The 18,072-nt window shown below is 38.7% G+C and overlaps 1 protein-coding gene across 1 annotated transcript in view; it reads right to left on the bottom strand.

Annotated features, from left to right (window-relative positions):
- LOC149838751 (kinesin-like protein KIN-4A) overlaps positions 1 to 14,288 on the bottom strand; it is a 53,829-nt gene extending 39,541 nt beyond the window's left edge. The window contains exons 1-4 of the mRNA XM_090007783.1: positions 13,678 to 14,288; positions 13,152 to 13,298; positions 12,870 to 13,019; positions 10,908 to 11,161 (exon numbers count right to left, since the gene is read on the bottom strand). Of these exons, the coding sequence (XP_089863909.1) occupies positions 10,908 to 11,161; positions 12,870 to 13,019; positions 13,152 to 13,298; positions 13,678 to 13,797 (671 nt within the window). The 5' untranslated portion in view covers positions 13,798 to 14,288. The remainder of the gene's footprint in view (positions 1 to 10,907; positions 11,162 to 12,869; positions 13,020 to 13,151; positions 13,299 to 13,677) is intronic.
- Between the last annotated feature and the right edge of the window lie 3,784 nt (positions 14,289 to 18,072).

Here is an 18,072-nt window from a genome sequence, read left to right as displayed (position 1 = left end):
ATTGCCTTGTTTTGTAGGTTCTTTTCATCTGCCTCGAGCTAGGCCAGGACTGAGCATAACCGAAATTAGCTAGATCCAAATCGAGCCACTGTCAATCAAGCTTGGTTCGGGTTCGACCCCTGCGACACAAGCATCGCTTATTCTGTTAAATTAAGTTGTTGCATCGTTCTTTTCACAGCATGATAAAATATCTTTTAGCGCACCACATCGGTGCAATGGACACAACATGCTTACCAAGGCACAAGCCCTTAAAAACCTACACTCAAAATCGTTAGCAAGTCCGACCATTTTCGAGGTAGGAGAAAGTTACATACGAGGACAAATAACGGAATACTTATAACTTATATCTATATATATATATGCTTTTAACTCAAGGACGCAGTTTTGCGTATTCTTCTCCATTTAAATTATGTCATTTACTTTGCTGCCACGTTGTAATGTGCACAGGCTACTGCTTACGCAATTTATTTAGCCGATGTATAGTTTTGTATTTTGTGCATTGCTTATGCAATTTATTTAGCCGATGTACGGTTTCATACATCGTGCAGTGATTATGTAATTTATTTAGCCGATGTGCGATTTTGTACTTCGTGCACTGCTTACATAATTTATTTAGCCGATATATGGTTTTGTGCATCACTTATGCAGTTTATTTAGCTTAATGTGTGGTTTTGCACATCGAGTCTTGCTTTATGTCATTTACTTTGTCGCCGCATTGTAATGTGCACTGGCTTATGCTTTGATATATATATATATTATATATGCATATATATATATATAACTTTGTAAAGTACATAGTTTTGCATACTCCTGCTTACTTTGTATTATGCTTGTATTTAAAGATGCATATTTATGCACACTCGCCAAGTCTTTATTTTTAAAAAGGATTTCACATGCGAGATTTCAAGCTCGTATTATTCGCTGTCTCAAAAAGCATAACAAAATTTTGGTGTTCACATATTCGCAACTGAATCTTTTTTTTTAAAACCAGTGTAACAGAAAGGTGTCGATTACGTAGCCCTGGGTGGTGTGTACGTCTGGTCCATCTTTTTGGTAGCCGAAATGACTCGGATATTCCGTAGCCTAAAGTACGAGACTTTAAAAATTTCTAAATAAATGTTGGAGTTTCATTTGGAGAAACAGAGATCCCTCTCATCGTAGTAGTACTATCAGGCATGCACAATATGTTAGTACTATGATGATTGGATGAGAGGTTTATGGTAACCTCGTAGCATGAAAATGCACGATGATTAAAAGAAAATCACATAAATGATGATCATTGCCTTCATAGGTAAGATGCTCAATTTGGTTTGAAAGACCAGAGCATGTAGAATGGGTCGTCAGTTAAAATAGAACCTCACATACCCATTCGTCTATTTGGTTTCGTTAAGAGAGAGGATGGGATGGTACAAAAACTCCGATGAACAAGTTGTTAACAACTACGCTCCTCGAATAGCAATTAAACTCGGTGTCCCCGATCATTAGAGTTAGGGGACGGGGCTACCAAAAATTATTTTAGGTGGTAAATCCCATGGACTTCTGCAGAAGTTGGATGCATTCCTTGCCATGAATGCCTCTGAGAAATTCTCTCTCGGTCACTGGCCGTCCCCTTAGGAACAAACTCAGCTAGTTGTCCGAGTTATCAAAATACATAGAATAATAAACCCCCGGACAGTCTCAGTTGTTTCTACGTTTCTCTTGTGCGTACTTTCAGGACAATTAATATCAAAACAAGATTATCATGCTTATTTTACTTATTCTAAATTGCACGTCATGAGAGAAACAACACATATGTTAGTCTTGTTTTGAATTTTGATATCTATGCACCTACCAAATTTTTATAAGTTTGACCCGTTTTATAGGTATAGGTGATGATTAGACCATCTCCGAGGTAGGAGAAAGTTAGATACGAGAACAAATAACGGAATAGTTATAACTTATATCTATATATATATGCTTTTAACTTAAGGACGCAGTTTTGCATATTCTTGTCCATTTAAATTATGTCATTTACTTTGCTGCCACGTTGTAATGTGCACAGGCTACTGCTTACGCAATTTATTTAACCGATGTACAATTTTGTATTTTGTGTATTGCTTACGCAGTTTATTTAGCCGATGTATGGTTTCATAGATCGTGCAGTGATTATGCAAATTATTTAGCCAATATACGGTTTTGTACTTCGTGCATTGCTTATACAATTTATTTAGCCGATATATGGTTTTGTGTATCGCTTATGCAGTTTATTTAGCTCAATGTGTGGTTTTGCATATCGAGTCTTGCTTTATGTCATTTACTTTGTCGTCGCGCTGTAATGTGCATTGACTTATGCTTTGATATATATGTATTATATATACATATATATAACTTTGTAAAGTACACAGTTTTGGATTATATATACTCCTGCTTACTTTGTATTATGCTTGTATTTAAAGATGCATATTTGTGCAAACTCGCCAAGTCTTTATTTTTAAAAAGCATTTCACATGCGAGATTTCAAGCTTGTATTATTCGTTGTCTCGAAAAGCATAGCAAACTTTTGGTGTTCACGTATTCACAACTGAGTCTTTTTTTTAAAACCTGCATAACGGAAAGGTGTCGACTACGTAGCCCTAGGTGGTGCATACGTCTGGTCAATCTTTTTGGTATCCGAAATGACTCGGATATTCCCCAACCTAAAGTACGGGACTTTAAAAATTTCTAAATAAATATTGGGGTTTCTTTTGGAGAAACAGAGATCCCTCTCATCGTAGTAGTACTATCAGACATGCATAACATGTTAGTACTATGATAATTAAATGAGAGGTTTATGGTAATCTCGTAGCATGAAAATGCACGATGATTAAAAGAAAATCACATAAATGATGATGATTGCCTTCACAGGTAAGATGCTCGATTTGGTTTGAAAGACTAGAGCATGTAGAATAGGTCGTCAGTTAAAATAGAACCTGACATACTCATTCATCTATTTGGTTTCGTCAAGAGAGAGGATGGGATGGTACAAAAACTCCGATGAACAGGTTGTTAACAACTACGCTCCTCGAGTAACAATTGAACTCAATGTCTTCGGTCATTGGAGTTAGGAGACGGGGCTACCAAAAATTATCTTAGGTGGTAGATCCCATAGATTTCTGCAGAAGTTGGATGCATCCCTTGCCATGAATGCCTCTGAAAAATTCTCTCTCGGTCACTTGTTGTCCCCTTAGAAACTGTTGAGAATAGGTGGTTTAAGTTTAAATCTTCTTAGTTTGGAGGTTATTTGATATTTTTACTTAATAATGGACTTAGATGTAATTTATTCTTTTGGCCCCTCTCTATTTAACATAGAGAGCAACCCTAATATGGATTAACGAGTTTTTCTTCATGTGCAGTCGTCTCTCTCTCTCTCTACCTAGGGTTCGGTGCATCTCTCTACATGGTATCAAAGTTCTCGATCGTGGGAGCGTGATCGATCGTGATCAAACTACGATTAATCTACACCAACGATTTTTTTTTTCCAATCAGGTCAGCTATTTTTTTTTTCTGTGTAAGATCTGATAACAAATCTGGGATTTGACCAAGGTCATGGCCCAAATCTGTCATCAGATCTAAGGGAGCAGATGTGGATGTGTGCTGCTGGTCGTGGCTGCGTGTTGTTGGTCTGGTAGCTCCTCATTTTGTTTTTTTTCTTTGCCGTGATTCCCTGTTGCCGAGTTTTGTCCCTACCGTGATTTCCTGCCATGATTCTCTGTTGCCGAGTTTGTCTGTCGTGATTTCCTGGATTTCCTTCCGTGATGTTCAGTTGCCGAGTTTTATTGCCGTGATATCCTGATGTTTGGGCACAACAGCAATCTCCTTGTCGTGGTTTTTCTGTTTTCGTGATTTCCTGTTATTTGGGAGAAAAAGCAATCACACTTGTTGTGTTGTTGCTCGTGATTGAGATATAACTGACTGTTGAGCTATATATGTCTGGGAGCAGCCTCTGTTATGATTCAGTTTCTGCGTATGCAGAGTTATGTTGGTCGTGATTCCCTGTTGTGCTGAAAAAAAAATTAAAACTATTATTCATGTTTGTGGGCTGCTGTTCACTACTGTCGTGGAAACTGCAGGCTTGATTCCCTGCTGTGCTGGGAAAATATTCTTGATTCTCTGTTGTGTTGAAGAAAAAATTTAAAACTATTATTCATGTTTGTGGGCTGTTGTTCACTACTGTCGTGGAAACTGGAGGCTTGATTCCCTTCTGTGCTGGGAAAATACTCTTGTTGTGGGCTGTTGTTCCTTACTGTCGTGGTTTTTTTTTGTGTGAACAACTACTGGTTGTCGTATCGGTTGATGTGTGAGTGTAACACATGCTATTCCCTGTGTTGATTGAAGTCTGTCCAGAGTTTTATCTCTGCTGAAACAGAAGTATATCTTCAGTATGGATGAAACTTCGAAATGTGATTCCAAAATGGAACATATTGGAGAGTATACGGCATTTGCCAATCCCTTTTCGTACGGCTCTTCTGTAAGGTTGAATGAAACTAACTATGCCAGGTGGTCCAAAACGTTTATGATGTCGGTATCTGGACATCGTAGAAAGCATATCTTGTTGGAAGACGAACCCACTGAAAAAGTGGGAAAATATGTTACCTGGGATAAAGATAATGACATAGTTATGTCGTGGATTATGAATAGTTTTGAACCCCTTATTGCAGATGGTTTAATTGACTATAATACAACCAAACAGATGTGGGGCAATCTTCGAGATACGTACTCACAAGAGACTAATGTAAGTCGTATCCTGCAAGTTGAACAGGAGATATATAATTTATAGCAGGGAGATCAAACCTTGGCCCAGTACTATGCCTCCGTCAAAGCTACATTTGAAAGACTTAATGCTCACAGACCCCTCTGCTATTCGAAACAAAAGGATCATCAAGAACAAACTATGGTTGCTCGGTTTCTTACAGGTTTATCTTTAGAATTCTCTGTTGCAAAAGTCTAAATGTTGACTGGTTCAAATATACCTACTCTTGCTGAGGCATATAATCGTCTGAGTAGACTTGCGGTCTCTCTTCCACAATCTCAGTCTGTGACTCAGTCATCTGCTCTAGTTGTCTCATCTGGTTATGGGCGTGAAAATCTTCAGAATATCAGAGGACGAGGTCGTGGACGAGGTATGGGAGGCAGAGGAAAGCTTCAATGTACATTCTGTGGAAAATCTGGACATTTAGAAGATCGTTGTTGGGATAAGCATGGCCGGCCAACCTCTTCTTCATCAAAGTCATATGCTCCTAAAGCAAATGTTACTACTCTCGAGGCAACAAAGGTACAGGAAAATATCTCTGTAAGTGACAGTAGTATCACCCTCAGTCGTGCTGAATATGATGAGCTGATAGCTCTTCGTCCTTTGAGTTCCACCCCTCCTGTAGCTGGTGTTGCCTATTCAACCGAAAATCATCTTCATCCGACTGACAGTAAGTGGATTATTGACTCTGGTGCATCTAGACATTTGTGTGGAAATTCACTTGTTTTTTCAGATCTAAAGGATATTAATGCTCATCGAGGAGTCTCATTAGCCGATGGGAGTTCCTCCCTGGTTGTTGGTCAGGGAAATATTTTTATATATCCTCCTCATTTCAGTTGCAAAATGTTCTTCATGCTCCAAACTTTCCTCAAAGTTTACTCTCTGTTAGTTGCCTTATAAGAGAACAAAACTGTAGAGTAATATTTGATCCGATGGGTTGTCATTTTTAGGATTTGCTGACGGGGAAGAAGATTGGTGGAGGCTATGAAGAAAATGGAGTCTACTACCTACACCATCCAGTGGGTAATGTTTATGCTGCAGTGGAACACTCATCCAGTCCTGTTCAGTGACGTTGTCGTCTTAGTCATCCTTCATTGTCAAAGCTTCGTTATGTCTTTCCTTAAATTCCTTCTACTACATCATTTCAGTGTGAAGCATGTCAGTTGGGCAAGCATCATCGAAGTTCATTCCCTTCAAGTCAGAGTCAGTCTAGTCATAAAGTTTTTGAACTTCTTTATGCAGATGTATGGGGTCCTAGTAAGATTCCTACTAGGACTCAATGTCGATATTATCTTGTTATTGTTGATGATTTTTCTAAGTTGTCGTGGGTCTTTTTAATAAAAGAACGATCTGAAGTTCCAAGTATTATCAAATCCTTAATTCTTGAAATAAAAACTCAGTTTGAATCTGTTGTCAAGATTGTTAGCACTGATAATGCTCTTGAGTTTAAATAAAAAATTCTGTTACAATTTTACCAAGATCATGACATTCAACCCCAAACTACATGTGCCTATTCATCTCAACAAAATGGGGTGGTTGAGCGCAAATACCGGCACCTGCTTGATGTTGCCTGGACCCTTATGATTCAATCCAATGTTCCTGCGTTATATTGGGGTGATGCGATTAGCACTGCTTGTTATCTGATCAACCGCATGCCTTCATCGTCTGTGGGTGATCAAATTCCATTACATATCCTCAAACCTAATGCCCCACTCTTTTCTTTCTCACCAAAAATATTTGGATGTGTTTGTTTTGTCCACAAACTTGGTCCTGACCGTGATAAATTAGTTGCTCAAGCTACAAAATGCATATTTATAGGTTATCCCAAAAATCAAAAGGGATATTGATGCTATGATCCTATTTCTCGCCGAGAGTATGTCAGTGCAAATGTATCTTTCTTGGAATCCACTCCATATTACTCTAGTATCGGTTCCCCGCTGCAGGTCGATCCAGCTGAGTCTTTTCCATTACCTATACCTCCTTTTCCTTTGGAATCCGTGCCCTCAATACCGAACCAAACTTCATCCTCTTCCAGATTTCATAATCCTCCATTGGTATATATGCGTAGAGCTCCACCTCCGCAAGTGCCTTCATCTTCTTCTTCTCCTGAGGTAAGTTCTACTGACAATAGTGATCTTCATGATGATGATAACAGGCCTATTGCTCTACGAAAGGGGACACGACAATGTACCTTATATCCCATATCTCATTTTGTCTCTGATGCCAGAATTGGAAATCAGATGAAGTCTTTTATTTCAGACTTATCTGCTGAAACTATTCCTCTGAACTATCAATAGGCAGAGCTTGATAATCGCTGGAAGCTGGCTATGCAAGAAGAAATGGATGCTTTAGTATCTCAGCATACATGGGATCTAGTTGATTCCCCAGCAGATGCTGACATTGTTGGATGCAAATGGGTATATACAATAAAGTACAAATCTGATGGTTCTATTGAAAGGTACAAGGCCAGATTAGTAGCGAAAGGGTATACTCAGACATATGGTATTGACTTCTTTGAAACCTTTTCTCCTGTTGCACGGATGGGTACCATTCGTCTTGTTCTCTCAGTAGTTGTTCAGCATGGTTGGAGCTTGTGCCAATTAGATGTGAAAAATGCATTTCTATATGGGGATCTATCTGAGACCGTTTACATGCAACAACCTCCAGGTTTCGAGGTTGAGGGGGAGTGTCAAAAGGTGTGTAGATTGAGAAAGGCGATTTATGGCTTGAAACAGAGTCCTCGCGCATGGTTTCAAAAGTTGTTTGAAGTGATGTCATGCTTTGACTTTAATAGGTCAGCGACAGATCATACTCTATTTATCAAGAAAACTAACTCAGGCATAGTTGTTATGGTGGTATATGTGGATGACATCATTCTTACAGGAGACAATGTGAAAGATATTGAAAACACAAAGGCTCATATTCAAAAGCATTTTGTTACAAAAGACCTTGGTTCACTTAGATATTTCCTGGGTATAGAAGTTGCTAGGAGCCGTGAAGGGATGATTTTGTCTCAACGGAAGTATATTCTTGACTTATTAAAGGAAACAAGAATGTTGGGAGCTAAACCAACAAATATTCTCATGGACCATAAAGTTCAGTTGTTTAAAAAAGGGTCAAAACCAGTTGATAGCAAAAGCTATCGCTCCCTAGTAGGGAAGCTATTATATGTAACTGGGACCAGGCCGGATATTGCTTTAGCAGTAAGCAAAGTTAGCCAGTTTATGGACAAACCAACTGAGGTACACTGGAATGCAAGCATAATGATTCTCATATATCTAAAATCTTTTTCTGGAAAGGGGTTATTGTTCAGGAAAGATGGAACTCTGAAGATAGTGGCCTATTCTTATGCTGACTATGCTGGATCTGTAGTAGATAGAAAATCTACCACAGGATTCTGTGTGTTTTTGGGAGACAACTTGATTTCTTGGAGAAGTAAGAAACAAAATGTGGTTTCCAGGTCGAGTGCAGAATCAGAATATCGGGCTATGGCCCAAACAATTGTTGAATTGATGTGGGTTCGTACTATTCTTCATGATCTTCAGGTGAAGGTTTCCTCTCCTATGACCATGATATGTGATAACAAAACTGCAACATATATAGCGAACAATCCTATCTTTCATGAGAGAACAAAACACATTGAAGTTGATTGCCACTACGTAAGGGATATGATTCAAGCTGGACATATCACTACCAAATATCTAAAGTCGGAAGATCAAGTTGCAGATATGTTTAGAAAACCCCTTGCTAGACCAACTTTCTCAAAATGTTGTGACAAGCTGAGCATGATTGATATCTATGCTCCAGCTTGAGGGGGAGTGTTAAGAATAGGTGGTTTAAGTTTAAATCTTCTTAGTTTGGAGGTTATTTGATATTTTTACTTAATAATGGACTTAGATGTAATTTATTCTTTTGGCCTCTCTCTATTTAACATAGAGAGCAGCCCTAATATGGATTAACGAGTTTTTCTTCCTGTGCAGCCGTCTCTCTCTCTTTCTCTCTCTCTCTCTCTACTTAGGGTTCGGTGCATCTCTCTACAGGAACAAACTCAGCTAGTTGTCTAAGGTATCAAAATACATAGAATAACAACCCCCCGGGCAGTCTCAATTGTTTTTACGTTTCTCTTGTGCGTACCTTCAGGACAATTAATATCGAAACAAGATTATCATGCTTATTTTACTTATTCTAAACTGTACATCATGAGAGAAATAACACATATGTTAGTCTTGTTTTGAATTTTGATATCTATGCACCTACCAATTTTTCATAAGTTTGACCCGTTTTATGGGTACAAGTGATAATTAGGTTGGTACGATAACGTGATGATATCAAGATCCCACTCTTTATTTGATGTTTCGTTCTTGGGCATATTTTTTTGTAATTTTGCATAAAGGGTTTCCTTTGGAAATTCCTCTTTTATATAAACTCTAAATTATGAAAAGCCTTGTTTTGAATCTACATGGTTTCAATGATCGTAGGGAGATACAAATCTATTGTGTAAAGGAAAGTTCACCTATAATGCACCCAACGTCCATGGACTTGTTATTTCAAACACCATTTTCTGCTGAACTGTTATTTTAAACTCTAAAAAAAGATTGATTTCAAGGCTTTCAAGTTCGGGATTCGTAAGACAACACTCAGCCAGTTAGTTTCAACATGCACCATCTATGGTGCATGAGTATTGTCCTACGAATTGTCAGATATATCAAGAATTTCATAACCAAATGGCCATTTCTATCCTTATCTTCTACTTTAGATTTAATTGCTTATATTGATACAGATTGGGAAGGTAATCCTAATGATAGAGTCTCAACTACTGGTCTTTGTATATTTTTAGGAGTCTCTCTTATATCTTGGAGGTGTAAGAAGCAACAAAAGGTCTTATTATCATGCACTGAAGCTAAATACCGAGCCATGGCAACTACTATAGAGATTATCTGGTTGAGGAGTCTTCTCAAAGATATAGGCTTAGTCATTTATAGTCCTTCAAACCACCAAGGTGGTATCCCATGTGGTAAGTGGGGTCTTGTGCCAAGCTGAAGGCCCAAGTTTGAATCTCTCTGCCACATGGGGCTAAAGAGATATATGGTAGGAGTCTGCCTAACCCCAGCTTGCCTTTTAAAAAAAATAATCTCTAGTCCTTTAAAGATGTATTGTGACAATAAGAGTGCTATCTATATTGCAAGCAACCACACCTTGCATGAAAGTACCAAGCATATAGAGATAGACTGCCACTATGTCCGAGAATTTTTTTTGCGAGGGACTATAAAATTGCTTTATGTGACTTCAGAATGTCAGCTCATGGATTTTTCATTAAGCCCTTGCCTTCACCACTTTTTTTATCTCTTCTTGGCAAACTTTCAGTGATCACACTGTAAGTTTGAGGGGAAGTGTTAAATAATGTGTTATTGTACATATATATATATATATATATATATATATTCTATGTAAACTAAAATACTCATCAAGGGTGTCACAGTCATTTCACTCATGTATATGTGTCAAACTAGTAGAGACTATTTTTTCTTTTCTTTTCTTTTCTTTATTTTTTGTTTTTTTATATTTAATATGTAATATGAATGTTGGGGCAGCCCAGCTAGTCATTGGGCTGCCCCCACTCTTCTTTGTATTATAAATATGGGTTTTCCCCTTTGTATTCTTTAATGCTTTCTAAGCATTTTGTTAAGAGAACTTATTTTTTTATGCTTTGTGTTGGCCCTTAGTGGCCCTTGTTGTGCTTTTGAGTTTGTTCTCTTTTGGTGATTGTATTATCCCTGGGTGGATTAGTGCTTGTGCACTTCATTTGTATTCTTGTTAACCCTTATTGGGTTCTCTATTGTATTTCCATTTGTTTCATTACACATTGGGCCAATGGGCCAGGTTATGGGAAACTCGAGCACGTTAAGAACCGAGCCAAAACCCATCCCATTAATAAATGGGCCGGGCCTTCTCCGGGCTGGGCCACACTTAAAACCCAATGGGCCAAGTTCTAAATGGGCCTGGGCCTGCCCTATGCCCACCCCTAGTAATGAGTGCATGCATGAGAGACTACAATTTTGACTCTAGTGGTTTTTCCTCCCACTAACATAGCCATCTTTAAATAAGTAGGAAACAGAAAAGAGTAGAGATGCAGCCATACCTTGATTGATTGTTCATATTTGTGCTCCCAGTTGCTCGGTTCAATGAACCTTGCTCAAGACATGCAGCCATTTCCCTTTTCGTACTAACAACAAATTCTGTTGATCCTGCAAGAGTTATCACTCCACTGGAGTTTTCACGTATATGTATAGGTGGTTTCCCAGGAACCACTTTCTTCCCCACCACTCCATTAGATGAATCTGATTTCCCCAATGGCGCAAGTTCAAACAAGTCACGCACTTCCTCTTTTAGGATCTGCACATACAAAAATACTCATCAAGTTCATGCCATTACAGAAACGTATAAGATAATGGGAAACATTGAAACAGGAAAAATGTGATAAATACAAATATACAAATTGGCAAGTGGAAGAACAATAGCTAAAACTTCACATTGGAAACAACAGTAACAATCTACTGCTTAAACAATAAGCAAGTGAGCAGCCATAAGAATGTTGAGGTAGGAATTATCACAGCTCAAGGAAAGTATGCCAAAGACTCTTGCAATAAATTGCTGAAAGAAATCATATGGAATGTTCTGACATGCAAAGAACTGTATGAAATTGAATCCTGTACAAAAATGGCCCATTTTCTCATGGAGAATCCATACTCAAGAGGATGTGGCCCATTCAATAAGATTCAACTTTCTCATTGACTATCCCTTGGGTATGACAGTTGGATCACATCTCATCACACTGCCACACAGAGGAAGCATTTTCCATCACTTTTTCTCACCAGAGCCCATTCATAAATGTAAGCAAAGGAGCTTTTTATTGGGACCCTTTTGGTGATTTCCATACCTATCTTGAAAAAAGCACCAAACAATGCTTTCACATGAAAACATTTCATATGATTTAACTATCATATGAAGAACAAATCACCACGTCTGAAACAAACTGTCCCTCAATGAATGAAACAAACAAAAGAACGACAATAATCACATCCTATCAATAAATAAAAGGCACACAAGGTACTTACTTTCCAGTGGAAAATACAATCTTACAGGATTTAAAAAGTGAAAATGATGGCATCATCCTATCGAGTTCAGAAGTTACAGATGAATATGAAACTCTATAACAGTGAATAAATCGGCACAAGATTTCCATATACTTGTCATTGGAAAGATGTAGAAAATACTCTCCTAATTTGAAGAAGAGTTAAGGGAAAGACTTAGGAGGTTTCACATGAAAAAGGATAAGAACAAGAGGGCATATACAAAGATCCACTAAATTTAAATATTAGACATGTTAATGGGTCTATACAGCATAGGCAGAGTCAGTGGTTTGAAGCAGAAAATCCTATAGTAGTGTGGTACAGGTGCCTAAAACAGTGCACTTATATGGGGTTCTCTATCCTCGTTTAGAAATCCTGCAGCAAATGCATATAACTATGTGAATAACATAAAGTAAAACAGAACAAGTTTCCTCTGGTTCTGCCATGCAATGGACTATTTTAGTTTATTTTATTGCTATTAATTACAAAATACAGTTTCTTGATCTATTTTCAATTTATCCACACACTAAAAGTTTAAAGAGTTTTTCATGGTTCCTATATGAAACATCTTGGGTATTTTTAGACTCCAGGACCACTATTTACTTGATTATATCAGAAATCGACACAACATATATATACTTTCTATTTATTGGATATTCTATCATACTTCCTCATCCATGGGAGCCATGCTATACTGTTTCATATTTTTATAAACTTAGAACTTCACGCCATCTACAATTTACTGCTAAAGTCAATAGGTGATTTTTGTGTTCCACTTTAGACCATATTTTGGGATGCTATTTGTATTCCATTTGAGGCCATGTTTTAGGATGCTATTTGAAATTATTCACGGTTACAATTTCACCTATTTTCGCTGTGCTCTTGAGAATCTGCTATACAAGTAAAACAGAGCCCAAAACCAATGATCTGACGCAGGATCAAAAGAAGCAATCAAGGACAGGCCAACGAACCTCAATAAATGAAACACGTAATTGGAATTCAATTTTATGCGTGAGGGCTTTGATCCTATTAAACAGTGCATCCATGACTTGAGGTATGATCCCAATTTGGCCATCTTCCCGATAACCAGTTCCCATCGTGTACGTCTTGCCAGAGCCCGTCTGCATCAAAATTTTTAGTCACCAATCTAGAATAGAACAACAGCCTACTAACCAACCTTCAAACTACACAAGCGTACTGCCAAGAATCAAACAGAAACAGCACCAACGCAATCAAATGCAGAAAGTACCCACCTGCCCATAAGCGAGAACCGTTGCATTGTACCCTTGGAACAAACCGTCGACAAGCGGGGAGATGCATTCTTCAAAAATAGAGGATGACGGGGAACCTGTGCTTCCATAAACATGATCAAAGGTAAAAGAATGCGCCCCAATTTGAACCTGAATCAGTAAAACATCAGACTGGATAAAATTAGCGCAAATTATCCCAGGATCAAAACCAACATTAAAAAAGTACATTTTACAAAAGAGCGACAATCCAAAAATAGAATATATGGGACAAAACGACCTAAATACAATCCAAATTCACAGTCCCCCTACCATAATTATAAAAAACTATCAGTTAGAATATACCTCCCCAATCCCCATATCCCAAACGAGTAGGCAATACAAAAAACAGAGTTAAACCGCAAGTTGGGCAGCGAAAAAAGATCAAAAAATTGAGATCCCATAGACCACGAAATTGACAAAACCAACCAAATCAAGCAAAAAAACAGAAGATGTCAAAATTCAGAAGGACGGAGTGGAGAGCGGGGAATGCCTGAGGCGTGTTGGGGACGACGGTGACGCAATCTTTGCACCCCTGAACTCGCTCCTCTGCAATGAGAGGTCGGATGTGCACGGCGACCTTCACACAGCAATCCTCCCCACCTGACTCCATCAGCAGCAACACCAAGAACTCCAATTCTATCCAACCATTCCCCCTCCTCCACCTCACCTCAGATCAGATCCACCATACAGAGAGAGAGAGAGAGAGGGAGAGAGAGAGAGAGAGTAAAAAGGAGGGAGAAGGCGTCTCAAAGAAGTGAGGAAGGCGAATGGCGGTAAATGTAGAGAGAGAGACAACGACAGAGAGAGAGAGAGAGAGAGAGAGAGAAACCCCAACAACGGAACAGCCACCAACACCACCACTCTTGTAACAATTTGATTTGTGATAACGATGATTTGTTCACTGTTCTGTGTACGCACCACCAGCCTTGGAAGCTTACCTCATTGCTGCTATAAGAGAGAGAGAGAGAGAGAGAGAGAGAGAGCCTCGCTCTCCACGTAACAGTTACAAGCCAGCAACCGCGCCCACCGCCACGTGGTCCAGTCAGCCTTCTCGCCCCTCACTGGGGTCCCCGTCTCTCTCTGGTTCGGCTCGCCCCTCACTGGGGGTCCTCTCTCCCACTCTTTCTCTGGTTCGGGAGGTAGCGGGAATAAGGGAACGGGGATATTACCCTTTTGGTCATCTGTGTCTTCTAAACGACATAGTAGTCCCCTTCGATTTCCATGCACTCACAGTATCTGATTCTTTCCGTTTTCAGCAACAATTGCATGTAAAAAGCAGGAAAAAATAATTAAAAAAAAGAAACTCAAAAGTGAGAGTGAAGCGTTAGAATCGAACCGGATGAGAGCGACCGAGGCTCTCGCGTCACTCAATAAGACGTCAATCTTTTAATTTTTCCGTCCCTTGTCCTCTGCCTTGGCCCTTGTTGTACGATTTGCCCGATTCATTGTTCTTCGGTCAAGTTAAATTGACCAAAATGCCTTTTCTCAAAAGGACATGAATTCCCCACATGTTTTCAATGTCTTCTTTTCTGATTCTTTGGATTTTCTCGGCTTCCAATCACAACATTTTCTCATGTTTAGCGAGACATAGAAAAAAAGTGCAAGTCGTGATTGTCGTTCTTATCCGAAAAAATGCTTCTCACCAAAACAGTGAAAACATCTTCATGGATATCGATATTAATTAGATTAATAGAAAATATATCCATTAAATTTAGGAAGAATTGCTTCTAATCGTATATTGAAGAATCAACATTTAGATTAGTTCCGATCATAGTGATAAATGTCACGAGATTTATGAAAAATCTCGTGAAAATATTGCAAGAAATTACCCGAAAGTTAAAAACAGTAATTTCTCATGATATTTTCAATTTCTCACAAGTTTTTTTCATCAACAATATATTAATGTTTTTATCAGTTATTTATCATAAAAAAACCATGTGGTTTTTATTTTTAAATTTTTTATTTATATTTTCTTATAAAAATATTTTTATATTTTTAAATGTTTTTTTATTGCAAGGATTTTGCCAAAAATAAACGCAAGATTTAAAAAAAAAAACAAATTATCGCGAGTTGTTTGGATGCCGATATTTTGACATTTTATTGTAACTATGGTTACGATCGAAATGAAATAGTACAAGGGTTTACTTTCAAAATTACTTTAAAAAGAAAAAGATAGGTAGGATACAAATGCCAAATTTGAGATCAACAGGGGCAAAAAAATTAATTCGTCCATCATCCCCCACGTGGCCACTGGGCCTCATGCTTATGCGCGAAGACAAAGACCGCCATCCAAAGTCGGTAGTTAAGGGTATTTTCGGTATTTGAGGTTTCGGGTTCAGATTTGTCTCTCCGACGTCTTCGTCTTTTTTCTAATTTCTTCCATTTTTTTTTTTTGATCTTCGACCGTTAGGTATAAGGCGGCAAAGTTTCTCCCTTTATATACGGACTGTTCTGCCCTCTACAATAGTACAAATGACGAGGGCTTCCCTGTGCTGTCCCGTCACGCATCCTTTTCCGAAAAATCGTTATGAAGTCAACGTGCAATGGGAAACGGACAGTCTATACGGTGCTGGTTCCAACAAGTTAAGGTTGGACTGGACCATCACCTACATCTTTGCTCAACGGTGACGTGTCCTGAAATAAGGGCTTCGAAGTTGGCAACCGTGCTGCATCAACGATGGGAGATCAGGTGCAATCCCATTGCACACAAAATGTGTGCTGCTGTACCTTGACGCCTTCCATTGATCAGATGCGCCTGCTCCCACAGCTGACAGGCTGTATCCCAAAGATGTGTTAGGATCTGGTGCAATCACATTGCACGATAGCAATGTGGCTCTGCATTTGATGTCCATTCATCAGCGGTTAGACCCAGTCTGACAGGGTGTACAACAGAAGATGAAGGGTGATCAAGTGCAGCAGCACATTCCATTGTTCAATATGATTGCACCTGTCCCTACCTTTGTGGCCACACCCGATCTGCCCTTTGCATCAACTGAATCAAGCAGCTTTAGTGCACCTTTCTGATTGTTGACAGTGCTTAATTTTGATTACTTTGGGTTGGAGAACCAAAAGTTTTTATTTTTCCTACACAGTATAAAAATAATTATCCTTTTCTTTTTTTTGAAACTCAAGCTGGGGTTGATCCCTACCAAAACAAAAGCCGCTCCATGTGTCAGAGAGATTCGAGCCTGAGCCTTCAGCTTGACACAGGATCCCCCTTACCACACGGGATACTACCTGGGTGGTACAATTATCGTTTTTTTACTCATCCAAAGTACAATCAGTTGACTCGTGCCTTGTTTGCAACATAAAACCCAGGTCCCTCTAATCCACCAAAGAGTACACTTAGTTTCAGCCTTACTACGAGTTCGAACTTGTGATATGCCTTCAACACTGGTTACTTTATGCATATTAGATCCCTAGCGCATGCATTGCATTTGGCCAATGCTTTTTTTTTTTGAAAGGCAAGCTGGGGTAGTCAGACCCCACCCTCCCCAGTTATTATTCAACGTGCCACTGAGTTTTGAACCTGTAACATCCCATCACGAGGAGACGTGCACTGACAGCTCTTACCAACCTCGTGGAGCCGCCGTTGGTCATTCAGCCAACGCTTTGATCTCATATTCAGCATAAAATTACAATCTAAGATTCATGTTTAGATAGAGATTTAAGAATATCTGATGCACATTCTCAGACTCTGGCATCCAAGACACTGGCATTTTAGGCAGACTGTGCTGGCATGCAAATGACCCCGAAAGTGACAACTCTAGATAGGAAGGAATGGATAAACATGACTCGCAAAGATAATCCCATGTAATTTTGATGTTGGGCATGACTTAGGCAAAACTTGACAAATTGAAATTTGCATATATATATATATATATATATATATATATATATATATATATATATATATATATATGGACTTGTATTCTTCTTAGCTGTGCATTTTAATTATCATAAGAATAAATTAGATCTCGGGAGTCCTTTTTTTGCCTGTCCAAGAACATTTTTAGTGTATACCTTTCTCCTTATTTGCAAGGCTTCATGCCCCTTTTCCTAAATGGTACCATGAAATCATGTGGCCCTTTAGCTCACATGCTACCGCATGCCTTTGGCTTCTACTTTATTCCATTCTTCTTTCTGGACAATGCCTTTTTCTAGTATCTCCTTTCATTCTATCATTTCATAAGTTTTGGTTGTGTAATATTATATAGTTGGATCATTGACTAACCCCCAGATTTCTCAAGGCACCAAAAGCAATGTCACCATCTTCTTTTGGGAATGAAGTAGTGCTGGGTCACCAAATGGCTCACTTACACTTGTAATATATCATTACCATTCGTTGCTCTAAGGCTATAATGTAGGTATTTACCACCTGGACTCATCATACTCACCATGTCTATCCGTGTGGGACACGTTTTATTAAAACCTAGTCATTGATTTTTTTTCTTACTAACCAATGTAAACTAACGTCTCTCTCTCTCTCTCTCTCTCTCTCTCTCTCTGTGTGTGTGTGTGTGTGTGTATGTGTGTGTGTGTGTGTGCACGCTTCCGCCCGTGTGTGTGTGTGAATTAATTAGGTGTGCAAATGGAATGGATACGAGCATGATCTTGTTATATCCAAATTCAAATATGGATGCGAATCTTGATACAAATCACACCTAATATGGAAGAGTAAAACCTGGATCCGAAATATATGTAGTACTGCTGGATCCAGCAAAAAACGCTAAAGAAAAAAGCTCTTCACATGTGAAAATGCAATTGGATTGGATTTTAGTTGAAATCCGAACTAAAATCCGATTTCAACTATAATAAATCCAGTTTAGCATGACCAAATCCAATCCAAACCCAAATTGGATCTCACTATACGGAGCCAAGTTTG

The sequence above is a fragment of the Nuphar pumila genome, chromosome 5 (genome assembly GCF_984573655.1).
Source record: "Nuphar pumila chromosome 5, dmNupPumi1.hap1.1, whole genome shotgun sequence".
Taxonomy (NCBI): Eukaryota; Viridiplantae; Streptophyta; class Magnoliopsida; order Nymphaeales; family Nymphaeaceae; genus Nuphar; species Nuphar pumila.
Note: the sequence above shows the minus strand (reverse complement) of the source record. Positions and strands in the feature narration are given on the sequence as shown.